Below are 21527 nucleotides of genomic sequence, written 5' to 3'. Positions count from 1 at the left end.
CATGTATTATGACTAGCCTACTCTGTAATTATTGCAGACAAATATGTCAAAACGAGTCTAAAAATAATTACTTTCCCAGTACAAGCTGCTGGTACAGACTGGATATAAAGCATAGGATTCCGCTTCAGTTTGAGATATTAGATTTGAGATTGACTCCGATGAACAACATTCTCTAAATAAATTAGCTGGAATGGGATTTTATAGCCCTCTTCCCAGCTGTCAGATACAGTCAGTTTTGTCAGAGGACACGTCTGGATACATTAACGCAAATCATCACTGCAATGAAATACAGCGGCGAGCTTTAACCAGCAGTAAACTGGACATTCTAAAAGGGCGCTCCTGTGCTCCAGTGATGGCTTTACTGAATATGTCAGTGTTACTTAGAAATAATTATTTTAAATGCCGGACCTTTTTCCTCTAAAAGTCTATCCACTCATACGCACTTCTGCAGTGCTTAGATGTTAGATCTTAAAGAAGACATATGTATTCCTTCCTTAATTTTAACATTTTAAATCTACTTATTTTTTCTAAAGCCAAGTAAAGACTGTAAAAAAATCCACTCCTGCTGTAGGCCTTAAAATACTGTTTAATAGTATGTGTTTAGTAAAAAAACTCTGATACAAGTGCTTTTTAGGATACATTTTAGCTTAAGCGAAATATATTAATGCGCTCTAAAGAGATCACAAACTTAAAAACTCTATTAGCACTATAGACTGCAGTAAACTGCCTTTGTTGTAAATTGTTGTGGATTTACATGTTTTTTGTTTTAATTTATATTGCTGTCAATGTCATAAAAAATCTAATTTCTACTCATCTTAAATTCTGCTGAATGGATGAAGAGGAAGCTGCTGAAATATGAATATGTGTGAAAACTGCATTTCTGACACTTTTTGCTTTTACGTACTGATATCATAACAGAAGGTTGTTCTGAGGGCATTATCCCTTTAATAAGAAAACGTCATGCCCACAAGGCCTAAATGGCTTGAGGGCGCATATTTAATTCATATGGGAGCTTGATTAATAAATGATTAATGATTTTTCTGAGAACTATTATTTTTAAACAAATGAAACTATTTTTGCATCGATTAGTAGAGCGCTCCCCGAGGAAGTAAATGCATTCCTGGAGTTTATAGTAACCATGAAGTTAGACATTTTACATTTTAAAAGGATTTATATATATATATATATATATATATATTTACAAGGCTGCTGTGCTAATGTTTCATAAAACCACTGTAGTTTTTCTTGTGTTAATTTTTTTTTTTTTTTTTTACAGATTCTGCAAAAAAGACATCAGATTAGGAGCGTATGGCATTCAATCGAGACACAGGAAAATCATAAAAGAGGGTGTAGCTGTTTTGATTTATTTTTTAATTTATTTATTGGCATAATTATATGAAACCTGCCAGAAGCACCTGGCAAAAACCCATAGCTCCCATGCTAGTGCAGGACGCTCGTCCTGTTGGCCAGTTGTAAGATTTGGCTTTTTGCCAAGAACCTTGATTTAGAAGTACTTACAGGTGACACAGAAAAAGGAGGAGAGGATTCTGAGAGCACCTCACATTGATATGAGAGCACCTCACATTGATATTCTACAAAGCTGCCAGGCAGCAAACAATCAAAATAAGTGATTTTTCTTCTAGGGTATGAGCCTTTCTGATGCTGTGTCGCAGTAATTCCTCCTCTCTTTCTGATCACTCAGAACAGGCAGCGACTTTGCTGTGAGGATTATTCTTTCTCTGGATATTGGAACTGGTGGCAACGGGAACTGCAATACTGTGAGTTTTCTATGGTTCAGTAACTTAAATAAAACCCCTGTAACTCTTTCAATGGGCGATTTATTTTGGATGAATATATAATAACCGCAAAAAATCAATGCCATGATACCTTGTGTCTTGAAAATATAATAACTGAAAATGTCTTTAGCTGTGATGACTGTGCAGAAAATACAGCTGTTCCTCCAACCCACCTAAAAGCAAGGCTTGTGGTTTGCTTGCAAGTGAATCCTGGTGTGGTTCATATACATGAGGAGTGTACAAAGACTACTAAGCACACAAAACAATACTTTATGTGTATTTCAAAGTAAAAGGAGAAACGTATTTCTTGTGTGAACTCGTTTCAAGTGAAACTCCAAAAGAGAGTAAATGTATTAAGTCTATGAAGCTTTCATATTCTCCTTGAATATGGCAAAAAAAGCAATGCAAATAAAGGTATGACAATTTGAAACTACCTAACCAAGACAAAACCAATTTAAAAATAAACGTTTTTCTGCTGCTTACTGACTGATGGGAGTAATACACACAGACATTGCCTTTAAAACATGTTTTCTAAATTATATCTACTATTTGGTTGAGCAGGCGGTTAAAAGGGTTATGGGATTATTCTCTTCTTTTGGTCTTGGTAACCCCACCCCACCCCACCCAAAAAAAAAAAAAACTGGTTTGAGACACCAATGATGAATTTGTGACTGTTTTTTGAGGAAAGTTTCAGAGACAGCTAATATCATGCAAAGGTCAGTGTTCTGGTGCCTGTCAGTCTCCTCCCCCTCCCCCTCCTGCTCTGCACCTGACTCCACCAGCTGTGACCAATGCACCTCATCACCTGCTTCAGCTCTTAAGGAGACTCAGCCCCAGTATCCAACGCCAGTTCGTTGCCCCTTATGGTGACTAAACCTAGTCTCACTCTAAGTTCATGTTTATGTGTTCAAGTCTTGCCTCGACTCTAACTGATCTCTCCCTGCCTCAGGATTCCAGCCTTCAAGTGTCTCCACTGTGGAAGTCAGTCCGAGCCCTCCAGAAGCCCTGTGATAACTTCAAGGTTAGTAAAGCCGCCCTATTACCTCCAGCCACGCCACAAGCCGCTGTCCTCACCAGCCTCTTACCAAGCCATCACCATCTCTCCTGGAAGGAAAAATAAAAACTCTTACTTACCTCTCACCTACCATTGTCCTCATTCTGGGTTCCAGCATCTAGGTCTGTCCATCCTACAAGTCATGACAGTTAGCTCAATATTTTTTGAATAGCTCCAAGCTAATTCACTGTTAAAAAACCAACAGCTGCAGCCTCATTCTGATAGATCCTTCTATAATCCTATACCTGACGCAACATATAGATACTGTAGTTTTCTTGCCTCAGAAGTCAAAATGCTTTTGTTGGTGTGGTCCAAATGACCTTTAGTGACACCAGTGTTGCCTTCCTTAAAAAATGTGTTCAACTATTTCTGAATGTAACTGGGGTTGGGCTGAAATTTATTTAGACTGGAAAAGTCCTGTGGTCTGGATTGAGTGTTGAACCTTGTGTTTGGTGTGTATTCCGACTACCGTCAAGGGGACATTTCCGTTTCCAACCAAAGCTTGCAAACAAAACCACATGACTGATCTCTTCCCTCCCAAGGAATTACGAGGGCGGGGCAAAGCAGCGAGAGAATAATGAAGCCCTACACTTTGCAGTCCTCGTCGGGATAGACGGAAGCATCCTGCAAGGTGGTTACTGGCAAGAAGATGGCTAAGAAGGTACACCGATATGTAAAGGACATATATTGTCAGGAAAACAGTATGAGAAACAATGTGTATCACATTAAAAATCAAGTCAAAAGTTGTTCTAATGAACCTGCATTTATCAGGACAAATTTGAATGAGTTGCTGTGTCTCAGCGTTGCTCCCTGGTTTCTTTGGGGCTTCAGTTTGCTTCTCTCCTACTCTGTTTATAGCCTGCAATGCCCGGCTACGGGGCCATTTTGGTCCAGTTGTTACGCTTCGAGCATGGAGCATATTCTGAAAGTGAAAACTCAAGAGTGAACAAGACTGGAAATGAACCTTGAAAAATGGGTCCGCTAGTGGTTCCAGGTCCTGGACCAGGGGCCAGTTGGGTGTATTCAGACTGAAAAATTGTTCTGGATTATCCAGGGAAACAAACTGTGTCCAGTCTTAATATACCTTAAGAAAATAGAGGATGAGAGGAAACAAGCAACATATGTGAAAAGATTAATTTCCTTTTGCAAACCCTTCTTTCTTAATTAAATACACCACTTTTGCTCTGGCAGAGTCTGTCCTGCTTTAACATGATAGAAAAACAATGTTGGCATTACCACACAAAAAACAAAGGGAGACACAAAGCATAGCCGTTATAATACCACAGAGGGCCCATCAATATGTTTTCCTCTGGGCACAAAATTCAATCAAGCATGTTGACAGTTGAAATTTAGAGGATGGACCAATGTTGGAGGAAAAAATACTGTATTTCTCAGGGTATGTTTTTTCTGCATAGTTAGGTTGGGGTCTGATGTATCCTCAGGTGTGACTTGTGTATTTTTTTTCTTATGCTTTTTAGCTGCTGTGACATATTCGCCAGAGCAACCTATAGTGCAGAATATATGATTTTTAAAATAATAAATATAATGCTTCCACAAAAAAACATCCTTAAAAACTAACAGAAGTTAGTTTACTTTTTCATGCGTCAAGTCCTCTTCGACAGCATAAGGTTAATGGGCCATGGAGGACAACAGGTTCCGATCGGAGTGACCTACCAGACTGAGATGACAAAAAAAAGCAGCACTGAGAGCGGCTTTGAAGCTGAATCTTTGATGGAATACAAATATATCCCCTCTGTAAAGTTACGACCTGGATTAGATGGTAAAGGAAAGCTGTACGATTCTGCCAACAAAGCCAAAGGAGCACAGCCACCCACCTTTGAGTGCAAAAGAAATGCAGAATGACATGACCCTGCAAACATGAAAACCAGGTCGCTCGCACATTTTAGAAAATATTTTAAAATGGACCAATTCTGAAACAGACTTTTACATTAATTAGGAAATCAGTCATTTCTGTCTATTTTTGGATAATTTGAATTCATGGATGTCCAAAGAACAAAATATTTCTTCAAGATTTAGGAATTTTTCACACTTTACACAATAAAATACATAAGTGAGTGACCTTGGGAGCATTTCAGCCATACCACTCTAGCAGCGCGTTTACTTTGGTTACTCCTCCCTAGGGCGGTTCAGTTAATCAGCTCATCTGTTCAGGTGTGCAATTTTTCCTCTCTTCCTTTAAAGCAAGCGTTTGTCGCCCCACCCTCCTCCCCGGCTTCCACCTGTGTGCTCCGTTAGGGGTAGTTTATTACCCAAAAGTTTTATGGAGATCTTGTCTTATGTAATTGAACAGAGCCTTATGCCAAACTAAAAGAATGTGAAAATAAATCTCTTTACTGCATGAGTAGTCTGACTGAAATTTGAACTTGAAACGATGAAAAATGTATTTGTGTTTAAACATAAGCAGGAATTGGACTGCAGTTTCAAACTGAGGACGTAAACAAAGAGCTCTCAGTAACGGGGAGTGGAAGTGGGAGCAGGGTCGCTCCAAGCCAATGGCCTGCCCACAATCAGAAGCATATTTTCTAATGAACTACTGCAGCTCTGCAGAAACTGTCATTGAAAACGAGACAAGCTTTTTAATTTTGGCTAAAAATGGCGAGTGAGACTGGGACTTTAAACAATTTCATGTGATCTTTCAAAATAAATGCTTTATTTCTCAGTTTTAATGCAAGAAATTATTCCTTTTTATGTTTAGACTACTGCAGTATAGCTAATTCAAAGGTTTTGTTAGAACCATTTCCTTTTCCGTGGTGTTGCTCGGGTCTTGGTCCCATTTTGGTCCCATTTTTTAATGTACTCCAACTCTCTCTGAGTATAGAAACTTTTTTTTGTTATAAGCGCACACTGTCTGAACATTTTTCTGGCTCACTTTTTTGTAGCCTAATTTAATCAGCAGAGTTTAACTGGAGAAATAAGTTTATCCACAATTAACTAAGACTAATCCTGTGCATGTAAACAACAGACTTCTTCTCACTTGTTCTACTTCTAGTACATGGTAATGATCCGTCACTAGAAAAAAAACGTGCAATGATGGGTAGCAATGCATTGATTTTTAAATTATGTTTTTCTTACTCAACATTACTTCAACAATATAACCATATTTTAGGAATTACTTAACTACTTACTTTACTTAAGCATTACTAAAACTTAAAGGTGACTTTTTGCTTTTTCTTGGGGTCTATATTTACATTGGCTACAAGACAGAGGTCATTAAAATTCATGAACAATACATTCAGCGTGACAGTCGGCAAAAAACATGGCTAGATTTGCAGCGCTTGGGGCCCTTGACAGATCCCTTCATAGCTCTTTCTGGTGATTTATTTCCTCCCTTCAATCCATCTCTTTCCATCAGGAAAACACAGCAGCTCTCCCTCGCTTCCTCCTCACTCCTCGCTTCTGTCAGCTCTTCCTTTTCCGTGGCGTCGCTCGGGTCTCGGTTCCTTTTTTTTTTTTTTTAATGTACTATGCTCTCCTCTTATTTTCAAAAATATTCTGCAGCGTGAGTAACACAGTTCAAAGATACAACATCTTTAAAAAGTCCAAGCGTTCCATTTTGAGCTGCTTTGGGCACCACTCTAGGCTACTTTGACTTGTTTATGACGCAGGTGGGTTTTCACCGTCAGAGCTGATGCACACGGCGCCTGACCTTTTGCATGTACATAGCAAGAATCCTTTTTGCAGCTTCCTCCCACAGACCACCAAACCCCCTCCCACACACACACACACACACACACACTTACTACACTGTAAACAACAGCAAAGAGAGACAAATGCTAGAACATCAATTTACAGCGCAGCAAATTTACAGACTGCAGAGAAGCCACCACCGAACCACTGGTGTTGGCAGCTCTACAATGAGGCCTTTGTCTTTCCGCTGTTTCTCACCGTGATTAGGCTGAGAGAAACTGAGGCAGAGAGGAGGTTTTCACGCCTCTGGAACCAAAACAAACAAAAGGGGCCGGCTCTGGCACCACAGCAACCACAGCTGATAAAAAGCTATCTCTGCTCTCACACATGGAGCGTCTCACAACAATGAGCAGCGTGTAACTGCAGCGGCCTTTGCAACACAACAAACAGGAGCAGCAGAGATGCACAAGATAACAGGACAAGCCTTTCCCCTCTATTTGATTTTGGAGATGAAGCGAGTAAGTGTGAAAACTGGAAACACTATTGAGCAACTTCGTTGTATAATAATTATGCAATCTTTGTAATTTCTTATGCATATATAAATAAAATAAAAATAAAAAGTAAACTTTCTTTTGACTTTGTTGCATTTTTATCAAAGGTTGTGATTTGTTTAGCATCTTTTTACATACGGAGGTTTTCATTTTTTTTCTTAAAGCTTTAATATTTCTAAAATGGAAATAAATTAAAGACTCACTCTATTGAAAATTGTGTTTTTGGTGTTTTTAACATGTTCTTGTAGCATTTTTCTCATGGTGGAAGACAGGTATCAAGAAAATTAAGATTAAAACTGCATTTCTTTATATTTCTTCATTCATATTGTGAAACAGGATCAGAGGAAAAAATGCCATTTGAAAACGCTTGTAGATATTGTGTAAATTTTACAATGGGCTGGCCAAAAGCTCCATGCTCTGTTCCATTCTGATGCATCCACTTGCATACAAATAGATCCATGTATGTTTTGGTTTTCTTCGTCTGAGCTGGAATGTTGATCAAAACGGCTGTATAGCCCCAATATTGCTCGCCATTTTTGTTGCACTGGTAATGTTAGTCAAGGGGTGTGAGGGGCTGTAAGCTAGCAGGAGAGAGTGTAAAAAAAAAGGAATTACATCCTCTGATCACAGGCTCACTCCGCACCTACAGTCCTGGCAAATTTCTGCTTAACTCCTGCTGCTCTGCAGAAGCTATGTCCTTGAAAATGACACAGGTTTTTATTTTGGCAAAAAAACAGCAAAATCATACCTCAAAGACAACTGGGAACGCTTTTACAATAGATCAAAAGATGATTTGAGTGGGACTTTAATTTACACACATTGGAATACGATTCTGAGTGAACAGCAATGTCACAGCAGCATACTGGGTGAACTGGCCACTTCCCCCAGCATATTTAAGATGGAAGAGCTCAACAGGCAAAGAGCAGAATCAATACAATCAGTGTTGAGATTCATCAAACCGACCACAAGCTGGTAAATGACAGAAGTGGCTGAAAGGGTGGTGTGTTTTAGTGAAAGGCTTGCTCCAGTGAAAGGGAATCAGTCCGCAGCAGTATTTAGAGGTACAAATGTGCATCTGGGAATGGCCCCAGATCGATCTCCACTGGCCAGAAGCCAAACGTCGCACTGCCTTCAGCCACATATTAACGACAGATTTCAGCACAGAGCAGCACTGCACCATGGTATGTTTCTTAATGTACGCCTAAAAAAAACAACCCCAGCCCGGTGCGCCGTGGCTGTGTCGCAGTTATAATGTAATTACAGGGGACACAACATTAAGCTGATCTCTCATTAGTTGAAGCATCTCCGCCTGGTTGCCAGGAGATCTCCCCGAACCCTCAGAGGAGCAGGGGACACTTCTGCAGTCTGCAGGGACAAAACCAGCACAGCAGCTAACAAAGAGGAAGATCAGAAAGCAGTTTACTCACATTTTCAGCCACATTTACAAGCTCCGGACATTTCTACTCTCCAAGGTAGAACATAGAACTCATGTAGGGAGGATGTATATCTGGACTACATTGGATTATGAAGAGCATAAGTAAAGACGGATTTATCTATTTTTTTTTTTGAATAGCGCTCTGAGAAAACAGGCCATTTGTGAATAAACTTAAGTGAAATTGAATTAAACTGTCTTGTCTTGCAGCTGTGTTGTGTGTGTGTCTGCCCTTATCTACTTGTTTCTTCAAGTTGGTGGCTTTTCACTTTCTTCCAAATCTTGGCTCTAGTTGGTGTTTTGGTTCCAAAATGGTCATATTTGGAGTTGGGCTCCATCAGGAATTATGGATATTCACACCAAAAGTGAACTAAAGTATGCATAGAAGCAGATCGGAATTCGCAGACCTAGGTAGAAAACAAACTAATCCATATATAGCGGGTTTGAATGCACCCTTAAAAACACGTAAACAGATTTAGAGGTTCCAGCAGATCTATTCAGAATTCAAACAGAGCAGACACATCCTGGTTTTGTATTTCAACAGCTCACTGAGGTCTTTTGTGCATGCAAACTACAGAACAGATTCAGAAAATCTCCATCCAAGACGATCCATCAAGACGCCCCGGCGATTGATGTTTCCATGTTTTTCAGGGCTAGGGATGAGAATACAGAGAATTTTCAAAGAGCACTGAGCAAGAGGCATCCAGACTGCTGTCCATCAAGGTGACAGGTTTATCCCGACTGAGGTGAAGACAACACTGAACGGCAAAATGAGGAGCGATAAACGTCAGGCCCAACTACTGCGCTGCGTTAATGGCTGAGAAACCGCTCAGATACGCATCCAGCTCTGATTGGGGTTTATTAGACACAAAAAAGAAAAGAGGAAACTCAGCCAAACAGCTCTTTACTGTTTAACACAGATTAACTGACCATCAATACAAAAATACAAGTGTTTCCTAGAATAGAATAAAATAGAATAGAATAGAATAGAACTTTATTGATCCCACAAAGGGGAAATTACCTTGTTACTATCCAGCAGATTGTTAATGGATGACACTAAAAATACACTCAAATAATTAATAATAATCATTATTGTTCAGTGGCTATACGCATAGTAAAACAGTGTGGCATGAACCTTCAGTATAATGCGTTTTGTTGTATTTAATTTTGCAGGGTTGTATTTTAATAGTATAATCATTGTATTTAATTAACAGGCCTAAAAAAGTAAAAATCTGCACTAACAGTGTTTTCCAAAACAAGAAGCATTTCCTCCTTTTTCCAATATACGAGACACCCATTTAAAGAATTTTGCTGTATTTTAGCCTCTTTTTTGCAGGTAATTTTTTTTCTTGCATTATTGAATATGCAAGTGAACTGCTGCCCAATTAATGAAAGGTAAGGCAGCACAGATCCACACACTGGGAGGTCACCTTCAAATCCCATGCGTATCTCCCTGACCCTTGTGATGCTGTGAAATTACATAACGCCAGACGATGGAGTAAAACCCGCCTCCGCCTTTAAGAGCGGGAATGCTTTCAATCCATGTGCAGCACATCAATAGAACGTGAACAAAAACCTTAAAAAAACAACAACAAAAATGTATTTATCAAAGAGAATTACTGTGAAACCAACAGATGCTACGCTGAGGGGATTTTACTCCCCTTTATTTCCAGAAGGGGAGAGGGGTTAAGAGTGCTTGCTGTTTAGACTAAAAGTCTTGCTGTCTCACATTTTCATCACACAGAACTAACAAAAAATAAATAAACAGCAACAAAAAACATCAACTCTGGTGTCATCTGTTGTCGTTTTTAGCAATACATTTACATGCTCTAAAAACACTTGCCAACTCACAACATCAAATTGACTTGAAAACTAAACGGAGAAGATTCCTGTGAGAAATAACCAAATCCAAATCCAAACTAATGAGATGCTTTAGCATGGTCCAATCTCTGACTGCACCTTCCAATCACCTGATGTCCAGCAGGGACTATCTGGACATTTCTCATTCATGTCAGATATATTGTATCTTTAAATTATTAATGATTTTCACACTGACAGCACAGTGAGGTGATGAATTCCTCACATATAATTATGGCATTCCAGCAGAGGTGTTTTTTACGACACGGTAAAGTCTTGACTATCCACTTGGGGGCATTGGGATCTGTTAGAGTCAGAGCGTCTCTAGAGTCTGTCTTTAGTTGGTTTACATGAGACCCAGTTTAGAAAACATCCTTACTCCTGAAGGTATTTATAGCAACTGTTTTCAAGCTCTGTTAAAAGCGATCCATGCATGTTCTTTGACTTTGACAGGATGTTCCAGTGTCTTACCTGTGTCTTGTCGAAATTGGTGCATAGACTGCAGGTCGATGATGTAAGGAGAAAGCTGAGCATCAACTTGTCCCAGGACCACACTCCCCCGAGCATCCCCCTTCAGAACATTCTCTATGTGGTGACAAACCGCCGCACTGTACGGCCTCCAGCGCCCATGTTCGTTCAGCCATTCCCAGACCACCACCCTGGCCACACTCTGTGGGGGGTACCCCACCCCGTTCATGGGCACCAACAACCCCGACCCCGGACGTGCCATCACTCTTCGTGGTGTCTGAGCCGCTGGCTATGTCCCAAACTAGAACACCACTGCAGTCCTGCCAGTCAACTGACACACTGGAGCATCTTTGTTGGCCCCCCAGACAGAAAAAAGTTGGAATCAGCGAGTGTTGGTAGCCCTCAGTTAGGTCATGTTGCTGCTTTTAAGCGGGCAGTTGTGTTTGACTCATCGTCTGCAGGTACTTTCTGAGCAGGGCCACCTTGATCAGCCTCCTTCCTTCTGTGCCTTGTGTTCGAAGTGGCAGCTGTTGATGATAACTGCAGCTGGAGGACGCTACACCACCAACCACGGTAGATCTGCAGCAAAAAGATAAGAAACACAAGACAGAGCTCATGAAAACGATGCCATCAGCTGTCTGCCTCTTTTGGCTATAATTAATTACCTTAAGTCTTTAAAAAAAAACCGAAAGAGAATGTGACCTATAGGTGCAGCAGCAAGACGCTAATTATTACCTAACAGATTATTATTCAGATATTTTGGTCATAAAAATAAGATCTCACATGGAAACAATAGATTACAAAAGTAGAAATAGATTTTTAAAGCATGCGTAAAACCTCCAAATTCATTGGAACCTTAAAGACCTGCAGGTTGCAGCCGTGGCGCCACACATTTGTCAGGTAGAGTCTACATCATGGGCTTCCGACGCACATCTGATTACCAAATAAATGTATGGCGAAAGAAAGGGATGGGAGTGTGAATTTTTAAATGCACCTGCCTTTTTACACCTGCAAGCACCTCTCAATCCCCGCACTCAAGAGCGTTCCTTCCAGCATCCCTCCTCACAAAAGGAGAACGAGGCGCCGTTCCATCTGCGTGAATGTGGTCCAGACCACAGCAGCAGCAGCTTGTTGGTCCGCGTTGTTCACTCACGGTCTGCACGGCTGCACGGTGCGCAGACTCGGAGGCGCAGACAGAATCCCGCCACTCCGCCGCGCAATCCTGCGCTTCTTGTTAGGCAAAAACTGCGGATATCCCAAACGGAAACAAGCTGTCCGGCAAACAATATCCAGGCACACCTGTATGCACACAGCCGTGAAATTCACCCAATGTGTGAAGTCACAATAAACGAACACCACTTCCTGTTGGTGCTTTCAAAATAAAGGGCGCACTTTTACTTTGAAATGAGGCACAGAACATCAAAATTCTAATGATTTCAACTCAAACTCGTTAAAAATGTAGTAAACAATGGTCATCAGACTGCTTTGTAGCACAGAAGCTACGTCACATAGTGCACAGAAAGATAATTGAGAGGACCAACAAGAACACTGCTTTACCCAAAAACAACAATAAAATGTAAGGGCAGACAAAAATGACAAAATTCAAACAAACTGCACACAAAGTCTTCCTTGTTTAGCAGAAAACACACATTTTAAAGTACAATCATGTTCAAAAAATATTTCAGTGTTTTTTTTAAAAAATAATAATTATTCAGGAGATAAGTATGATTTGTTGAATAATGTGGTGTCCTGGGAATTACAAACTGCAATATGGTATCTATGTTCAAAATAATTAAAATAGTCCGGTAAGGCATAATTGGGGTGGGATTATATAAATTTGCTTCCTCCCGCTCCTTTTTAAACAGTTAATTAAACTTATTTTGACAAAGTTGACATTTAATGGATTCAGTGTGTCATGCATTGTATGTATAAGTAGAAATATGTATATTTATGATTAAGAGTAATTATGTATAACATCATGTACATGTATATGCGGGGATGTGTGTGTGTTTATGGATATGCATCTTCTTTTACTTTTAATTATTTAATTTTCCAGTCAGGTTACAATTAATCATCCAAAGTTGGATGTATCTGCATACAGATATACTTCCCTTCAAGGATGGATATACTTCCCTTCCAAACCAAACCAATTTTGTATTTTTACAGATATTGGTCAAATTAAACAGCTGAAACGTTTTCTTAATTTGGTTTACACTGTGAGTACAAAGATTTTACTCAAATTTTAAATCTCTAAATGATAACTGACTCCTCATTGTCTTGTTTCAGAAGTTGATTTGCATCATCCTGTCATTCTGAACTTAATAAAAACAAAACAGGCAGGAATCTCTACCAAGGAGACATGGCTCCAAGCTCCAAGAAGTTATTGAAATCCCATGAAACTTTAATTTTCTGGAAAATATGAACTTCAAGGATTTTTTTTCCCAGCAAAGATTCCTCTCAGGATTTAAGGTTTTTCTCGGCTCTTATAAAACAGCTTTATTCTACTGACTGCTTCCTCAAAAGAAAAAATCTGAACTGACATCTGTAATTAGTAGCTTCAGACACAGCAGTTTCCATCAAATCTCTGCTGGAGCTTTAATGACACATGAAATGTGGCTTTCAACGAAGCTATTATGCAATTTCAAATCTGCTTTTGAACTGGTGAAGGTCATTTTGTTGTCTAATCATCCCATTTTTACTCACTTCACCCTTTTGAGGGTAGCATGTGGATCTGTCACTGTTCAAGAAAGGGGCCTGTCCAGAAGCACATATGGGGGAGCAGATAGACTTAGCTGAGCAGGCATAACCAACCCAAAAGCATTAGAGCATCAGAAGGGGGTGCACTTTCATGAGACCATGACAGAGTCATACTGGGTGACACACTTCATTCCATTTACAGAGATCACATAATCTGTGCATCCTTTCAAAACCTTCAAAAATGCATTCAAATCCATTTTATTTCTCCAAGTCACACATTAAATAAATCTTAATATTTTGCCCATTCTGTGAAATCAAGTTCAAAATTTTTTAGCGAACGTTAGCCATCCATTTGATTCCAGAGCACAAGTCTGAATGAACTGACACAAGACTGTTCTGTCTGACTGTTCCTTCAAATGTATGCAAAAACGTAGGCTGTATAAGAAAAAAAGAAGCTCCTTATCTTAAAGTTATAATTTTTCTTTTTGTAACTGAAAGATCGACTCATGGCAGCTTAAAGAACAATAACACAGGGAAAATTAAAGCAATTTCTTGGTGCAGTTTGTAGAAAAAGCTAACCTGAGAAATTGATGGATTTCCAAGAAATTCACAAGCCATCAGCGATTACATTTGTTGCAGCACTGCGCCCTCGTGTGGAGTGTTTTTGGAAGAGAACCATAGAAACAAATGCATGATACATGTGAAATCTGAAGACCAAATAAAAGGTTACAAAAAGACAAATATATGGTATCTATTTTGTTGACTTTAACCAAAAATTTAATTCAAAAGATTCTGCTGTGTGATGGGGCACAGCGGAAATATTAACAGAAAAAATAGGCTCATATGGGCTGTTCTCTCACATGAGCTGATGGAAAAAACAAACACTGACAGACAGACAATAGTTAAAGATGTAATCTGTTTCCAGTTAGGTAACTGGGAAAAACAGTCGTCTGAGCAACTGAGAAAGCTTCATTCCCAAACACACTTGTTGATGACTCATCCAACACAAAGAAACAACAGGTTCAAAACTGAAACTGCTCCAAGTATCAATTCTTTTGAACTGGGTTTAACCAACTGAACAGGATCGGTTAAATTTTGCTTTAATGCTTTCGTTTCACTTCAGGATTACTTGCAGCACATTTCTGCAAAATTACTCAAAAGAGTAAATCTGTGTAAATCAACCATGGGCTCCCTGGAACCGTGCATCATTTCTCTGCCACGACAGCTTCATAGACCAATCAGTGTCTACATGCTGCTAAATTAAGATGCAGAAAATTGGCTTCAGTTGCTGAAACAGGCTTCAGTTTGGTCAAGACAAGTGAGGGAAGTGAATTAACAACAAAGTAGCTCGTTTAATTTTCCATTTATTTTCTTTTGTAAATTATTTTAATAAATTTGTGTGAGGCTTTAGGGGAGGGAGTGTCCACACAAAGCTGCTTTTGACGCAAGACTTTTGTACTTTTGTGTTATTAGGCTCCTGTTGCAAATTCAAAAAGCTTTGAATTTAAAGCAAGTTTCAACTTTTTCTGCTAAAAGTACAAGGAATTTCAAACAAAAGAGTCTGAATGCATTTGGCTGACCCATATCCATAAAAGCATGATCATGATCAAAGATCAAATTACCTTGAGGAGATAAATTGCAAGGGAATCAATGGTAAATAGCGCCCCTTGTGGCGTTTTTAAGATAAGGAAAAACGTTAAAATGGTTCTTTGCATTTTAAACTTAAAAAAAAATCACATTACATTCTTCTCAAACCCCTTTTTATTTTCCTTCATTACTTTCAAACAAGTCGATTATGTTGTGTATTTGTTTTATTACAAAACCTCACTTTTACACATTTGCTTACACAAACTCCAAAACATTCTGAAATAAAATGTTTATTATTGAATAAAATATATTGAAATCTCTTCACATGGCATATTTTCTGTCTATATCCTTACACCACAGCTGCCTGTTCTTTTTTCAAGTGAGAATGTAATAATCTGATGAATGCACATAGCTTTTGTACAAATATTTACACAGTAATACATTGGATCACAGTGTTCTGGACAATTTAACAGTCATTAAACCTACACAATTGATGCACCACCCAAAATATTTGTTGAAAATTACACTGGAAAAAAAAATATATATATATATCATTTAAAAAACTCCAACAGTCTGAAAGAAGACTTAAACAAAGAGAATTGAAGCAGTTCTTGAAACTGAGTACAGATTGACTCATAGAATGACATAAATGAAGAGAGCCATAATAGCAGCGCTGATCAGTCCGGAGATGGGAACTGTGACAAACCAGGCGATGAAGATATTTCTAAACAGACGCCAGTCAACGGATTTCCTGGAGCGCAGCCACCCCACAGCCACCACAGACCCCACCTGTTCACACCAGGTATGAGAGACGATTAGAGAAGATCTGAGGTCAACCCCTATCCGACAAAGTTTAGCTTTTGTACCTTGCAGTGGGTTGTGCTGACAGGAAGACCAACGTTTGATGCCACGACGACTGTGACGGCAGAAGCAAGCTCAATACTGAATCCACTGAAATAAAAGACAATTTTTGAGTTGTGTCAACCGAAGCAATCATCATTCTGAAGGGTAAATCGTTTAAACTTATGACCTACCTTGAGGGAGTAATGGGAGTGAGATCTTTGCCCATGGTCTGGATTACTCTTCGACCCCAGACCCAGAGACCCACGCAGATTCCCACTCCTCCATACAGAAGCAGCCAGATGGGTGTGGGTGCGTCAGACACCACAGAGCCACTATCATAGAGAAGCCACAGCGCCACCAGAGGCCCGATAGCATTGCTGTTGAGGAAATAAATGAAAGTAAGGCCTCTGAGTGACCCCAAAATCCAGAAAAAGAAGAATCTGCTCACTCACCTGACATCGTTTCCTCCGTGTGCAAAAGAGCCAAAGCAAGCTGTAAGTATCTGCAAAAACTGGAAAAGCAACGAGGCAGCAGGTGGGTCAACCTCCAGCTCATCTTCCTCTGGAGACGACTGCTGACCGGCCTCCGGAGTCTCGGCCCCGTCCCCAACTGCACTGCTGCTGGTCACAGCAGAGTTGTAGCTGCTGTAACTGTCCACCCTGGATCTTCTCTGCAGGCCGTTGTCCACATCCCGGTATTTTGGATCTCCCTGTATTCCATATATGGCCATGGTGTAGGAAGTGTAGCTGTTGTTCCTCCGCATGGGCCGCTCTTCTGTGTCGCTGTCCCCGATGCATTCCCCAACTTTGGCCATGTGGAGCTTGTGCAGTAGGTCTTTGTAAAGGCCTGAGTCTTTATGGATGGTGTGGGAGCGTCCGCTGCGAGGATCAGTGATTGTCATGGGGCCAATGTTGCCATTCAGACCTGCAAATACAATGGAGCTAAACTTCATTTAACAGCAAAGTTTGCAAAATTGTGCAAGATCTCCATTTAAGAATTTTAGTGCATGAACTTCTTACCGCTGCACAAATCCAAATCTTTACTTTCCACGTCATTATTCAAGTCCGCCTCCTCGGAGCCTCCAAGTTTGAAAGCAACTTTCTGACTGTCTGCTGGAGGAGTTTGAGGTTCTGGCTGTCTGATGGGTCGTTCTTCTGGCACAGGTTTACTGGAGTTCTTCTCCATTAGTGGAGTTTCACAGGGAGAGGCAGCCGTTTGTCCTGGAATACATTTTAAAAAGATAAATTGATCATTGAAAACAAAAAAAATCAAGATTGATTCATCAATTCAGTTTTCTTCAAAGTAGTTCAATTTCTTTAGGCAAAATGGTGCTTTTAGTCAGTTTTTATTCTAAGAATTCATAATTTTAAACATAAAAGTTTTGTTTTTGTTCAGTCTAGATTACAAAGTATTGCTTACAGCCAAAGAGAATGCTTATTAATGGATAATTCAAAATGTAATTGTTATCTTAGCAAATTTCCATAAAAATCCTTAAGTTGTGAATCAAAATTTTGTATTTTTTTAGTGATGTCCAGCTGTATGTACGTCAACACTTGATTTTCATTCATTGTCAAAGCCTTTGTCAGTCTGAAGTAATGGAGTATCTTTAGAGTCATTTCTTTTTAAGCATGCAGTTATCTGAAAGTGTTGCCTTACTCACCTGCGATCTTCTTCTTGAGGCGTGGACAGACGAAAAACCAAACCACCAACCCCGTGACAACGGCGCAGCCCAAAGAGATGCACAGTGTACCCCACCATGGTACTCTGTCAAAGCCCAGCACTGTGCAAACAAGTCAGGGACACAAGGTGCAGCTTAAAACTTAGTTTTACTTTTTTGTCCTATAAAATTAAACACACCTTTTTTTTTTTTTTAAACGGCCATATCTAAGAGGGCGGGGCTTATCCCATCTCCTTATCTGCGGTCTCATACCAAACTGTGTAAATGGTGGTCATGGGACTTTGACAACTTATATAAAATGTGGCTGATCCTGACGCGTCGGAGTGCTGTTCTGGACAACAGTATCAGTGAGAGAACACTCTCGTCCAATCAGATAGTGAGTAGGAGGCCCGTCTTGCAGAGTAGTGATAAACCGTCTGTTGGGGACGGAAAACTAGTCACTTTGCTCTTCTTTTTAAATTCACACTAAAAGGCGGAACTTGCTGTGGAGACTCATTTTTTCTTTGGCCTGACATCAAACCAAATATGAATAAAGCAAAAAAGGACTAAAGTTTTGGGGCAGAAAATTGTATTTTTAAAAGAAAAATACCATGGAACCAAAGACATACGAGGAGGATGCTCTTAAATAATTATCCGGTCTTCTGCCACATGTGACGTGTGAAGAGAAGGAGGTCACAAGCAGTGTCTTGCGTAAAAAACAGTTAATAAACAAATGGTGAAGTTTTACAGTGACTTTTTTAAATTGACCCTGACCTGTTAGAACTCCAGATAAGGTTAAAACTGAAAAAGCATTTTTTTTTATCAAACAATTCTACCTCTATAATTTTCACTTTCTTAGATTTTTAATCCAGGAGTTTGATCAGACTCTACTATTTGTTGTGTGTTGCAAAGCGCTGGTGTGTAATGTGCATTTGTTACTCACTTGGAGCACCTGTGTACATGATGGAGAAGAGGTTGATGCCAATAGTAATTGCATAGAAGATGGGAAGGGCTTTCAGTCCATTAGATCCAGGGTTGGGCTGTGGGGAAAAAAAACACATCTGTTAGCCTTTTGATGAGATTAGGACAACTTCAACAAGAAGTGAATGTGTGGTCTAATCACAGGACTGCATCTAACTTAACTCTCCAACTAGTTATTCACACAAACAGCTATGAGTCTTGATGGCTGCAACTCAGATTTTTAAATGTTTAAAAATCTATTTTTCTAAATGTAAAAATGTAAAAACAGAAAGTAGAAAGGGGATTTGATGTCATTTCTATCTACTTTGCTTCCTAATGAACAGTTAAGGCAAAAATGCACAGATGGAATCGACTAAGGTTTTTACATTTGAAATAAAAATAAAAAATAAAAAAAAATAGTCAATGTAATAACTCAGTTTGGCAGTACTGTCCTTTGCGTTATCAGTATTTTGTAAATAAATTCTGAATTTTCTGTACATGTGCCAAAAATAGCACTAAATCCCATATGTCAGACATTTGTAGATTCATGTATTTACTGATCATACTTAAAGTTACATTATCAAATTCAGTTACAATTCTTTTCTGTGTTACAAGCTGATAATTTCAGATAACTTTCTTTAGATTGCTTTCTGGACAAGCAGCTTTTACCTTATTTAGGATAAATTTCCGGACAAAATAGAAGAGAATTCCTGACATCAATCCCGACAGCACAGGTGAAAGAAACCAGGATGCCACTGTGCATAGACAAAAAAGATGAGTTAAGTTGGAAATACATTCATCAGAGCTTTACTGAGTTCAAAGAATAACACATATTCACCAATGCGAAGTAGTTCCAACCATTTGACTCCCTGGTAGCCTCTGGCTACCATGGAAAACCCAATTGTGGCTCCAACAATGCAGTGGGTTCCAGAGATAGGGAGTTTCAGAAAGGACGCAAACAGCTGCCAGACTGCAGAACCTGCAGAAAACAATAACCAGTGACGCATCAAAGACTCATCTCAGATGTTTCTTTAGGTTGAATGAAATTAAAAAAAAAAGAAAATACTGACCACACATGGCACTTATGGAGCCTCCCATGAGAATGTGTTCAGAGCCGTTGTACATCCGCACGTCGATGATGCCCTCTCTGATGGTTTTACTGACTTTGGCCCCCAGCAGCACCGAACCCACTGTCTCAAAGATGGTGGCCAGGATGCACGCCTGCCGAAGAGTGACCACTCCGGAGCCCACAGCTGTGCCAAAGGAGTTGGCCACATCGTTGGCCCCCACAGAGAAGGCCAGGATGAAGGCAATGATGAAGCCCACAATTACCAACCATAAGTAGCCTGACATGTCAGTCTGAGAGGCCAGAACCGCTGTGGTGGCAGCAGCCAGGGTAGCCAGGGTAGTCGTATCCATCACTACTTCAAATAGTTTCAGACTGGGGGAAAAAATGAACTATTTTTTTTAATGGTTTGAGGTAAAATTCTCGTTTAAAGAAGCTATAAAAATAAAAAACAACACTTTGGCTCCAATCTGAGAGTGTAAATGAAGAAAAAAACAACATCTATTGCTAGCTTGGTATACTGGGTTTGTTTATGAGCTTCACAGTAAAATGAAAGGCTGCATTGATAAGACAGAGGTCCATTGTGACAGTCAGCCTCTGATGATCCCCACTGCAAAAACAAAAACACACAGGAGTTAGAAGGGAATTCTTCACAACACAAAAAGGAGCTAAAATGGATTACGCATTAACAATCCCACACTCCACAACAAACCCAAACAGCATGCCTCTGCATGCACGAATTGCCAAAATAAGCCAGACAAGCCAAGGGCATTTTCTATCAGTAACATGAAAACATTGGACCCAAAACTTTAACAAAGTTCTGAGAACACAAAAGAAAAGAAAAAGCTGTTCCATTATTTAAACTAACGTGCAAAAGCTGCACAACTTTAATGTTTTTAATGGACGATTAGGTCACAAAAGTATAAAAATGTTGCATTTCAAAAATGTAATCAGTTTTTTTTTAATTGTAACAGAATCATTTTTTCCCCCTTCAGCTCTACGATTTACGTAAGCTCGTAAATTCCTGAGACCATTAAATCCATACTAAATGTCAAAAGCCCCGGGGGTTTGGTCACTTCTCACCTTAAGTGTGAATAGCTGTGGTATGTTAATCTTCTTAGTTGTTGCATAATTCAGGCGCAGCCATATGTGAGGTGACAGGCAAATTTGACAGAAAAGATTAAGGGGAGAAAAGGTCACTCACATGTGAAAACGGACCTTATTGTTCCGGTGCGTAACGGTGAGCTGAGCGCGCGCCGATCCTGCGGACAGGTGGGAGAGAGAGGAGGCTGGAGTGGGGAGCCGCGATGTGTGCGGGACTCCTGTTGGAGGTCCTCCTTTATGCGTGGGGCCGAGGCACGCCTATCCACTTTGGTCATGAGACAGGGGCTAATGTTTAGCACACTAGTCGACATGGAGAAGGAATAATTACAGCTCTGCGCTGATGAGGTCGCTTTACTTTATCCTCAAATTATGCTTTTTCCTCCTCAGCCACCGTGAAGGAGCGCTGCTGATTGTTGATTTGACTAAATATAGGCTGGTTTTCCTAACAATGCAAACATTTCAGCTCACTCTATTTTTGTTTTGGTGTGTTTTCTGCATTTTTGTGTATACAGAGTGGTAAATCCTGGAGTTATGTTTGTGCCGATTCTTTTAACATGATGTACACTTTTTATTAATTTGAGTCAGAAGTAAGTTACAAGAAGAAAAAAACGCATAGAAGGAAAAATCACAAGTGTTGCTTAAAAATGGCACAAATCAAACTCCTTAATCTGCAGCAAAAGGAAAATAAAGGTAACAAAAGGAAAATAAAGTCAAAATGTTTCTTGTTTTCTTTCTTCTTTTTACCAAAAATAAACTTTGGGCAGTTTGGTGTACCTTCTATCTAAACTTCACTTTAAAAAAAAAACT

At 39.7% G+C, this 21527-nt stretch overlaps 2 protein-coding genes across 5 annotated transcripts in view; both read right to left on the bottom strand.

The window, feature by feature from the left end:
- Positions 1–12141, bottom strand: part of dtx1 (deltex 1, E3 ubiquitin ligase) — a 46289-nt gene extending 34148 nt beyond the window's left edge. For both annotated transcript variants that reach the window (XM_004072710.5, XM_011479405.4), the window contains exons 1-2: positions 11805–12141; positions 10810–11385 (exon numbers count right to left, since the gene is read on the bottom strand). In XM_004072710.5, the coding sequence (XP_004072758.1) occupies positions 10810–11068 (259 nt within the window). In that variant the 5' untranslated portion in view covers positions 11069–11385; positions 11805–12141. The remainder of the gene's footprint in view (positions 1–10809; positions 11386–11804) is intronic.
- Positions 12142–15246: 3105 nt separating this feature from the next.
- On the bottom strand, positions 15247–20951 carry slc20a1a (solute carrier family 20 member 1a). Of its 3 annotated transcripts, none has more exons than XM_004072526.5 (11): positions 20821–20951; positions 19621–20226; positions 19389–19529; positions 19220–19305; positions 18534–18630; positions 17594–17713; positions 16953–17153; positions 16386–16857; positions 16125–16310; positions 15957–16041; positions 15247–15879 (listed from the first exon to the last, which is right to left on the bottom strand). In XM_004072526.5, the coding sequence occupies exons 2-11, from the start codon at positions 19967–19969 to the stop codon at positions 15724–15726; spliced, it is 1893 nt and encodes a 630-aa protein (XP_004072574.1). In that variant the 5' UTR covers positions 19970–20226; positions 20821–20951; the 3' UTR covers positions 15247–15723. The 3 variants fall into 3 exon arrangements, with proteins under 3 accessions (XP_004072574.1, XP_011477709.1, XP_011477708.1); XM_011479407.4 differs by having other exon boundaries at positions 20835–20932; XM_011479406.4 differs by having other exon boundaries at positions 20700–20930.
- Positions 20952–21527: the final 576 nt, after the last annotated feature.

This window comes from Oryzias latipes, chromosome 9 (assembly GCF_053564925.1).
Source record: "Oryzias latipes strain Hd-rR chromosome 9, Olatipes_Hd-rR_3.1".
NCBI lineage: Eukaryota > Metazoa > Chordata > Actinopteri > Beloniformes > Adrianichthyidae > Oryzias > Oryzias latipes.
This window is presented reverse-complemented; position numbering and strand designations above follow the sequence as displayed.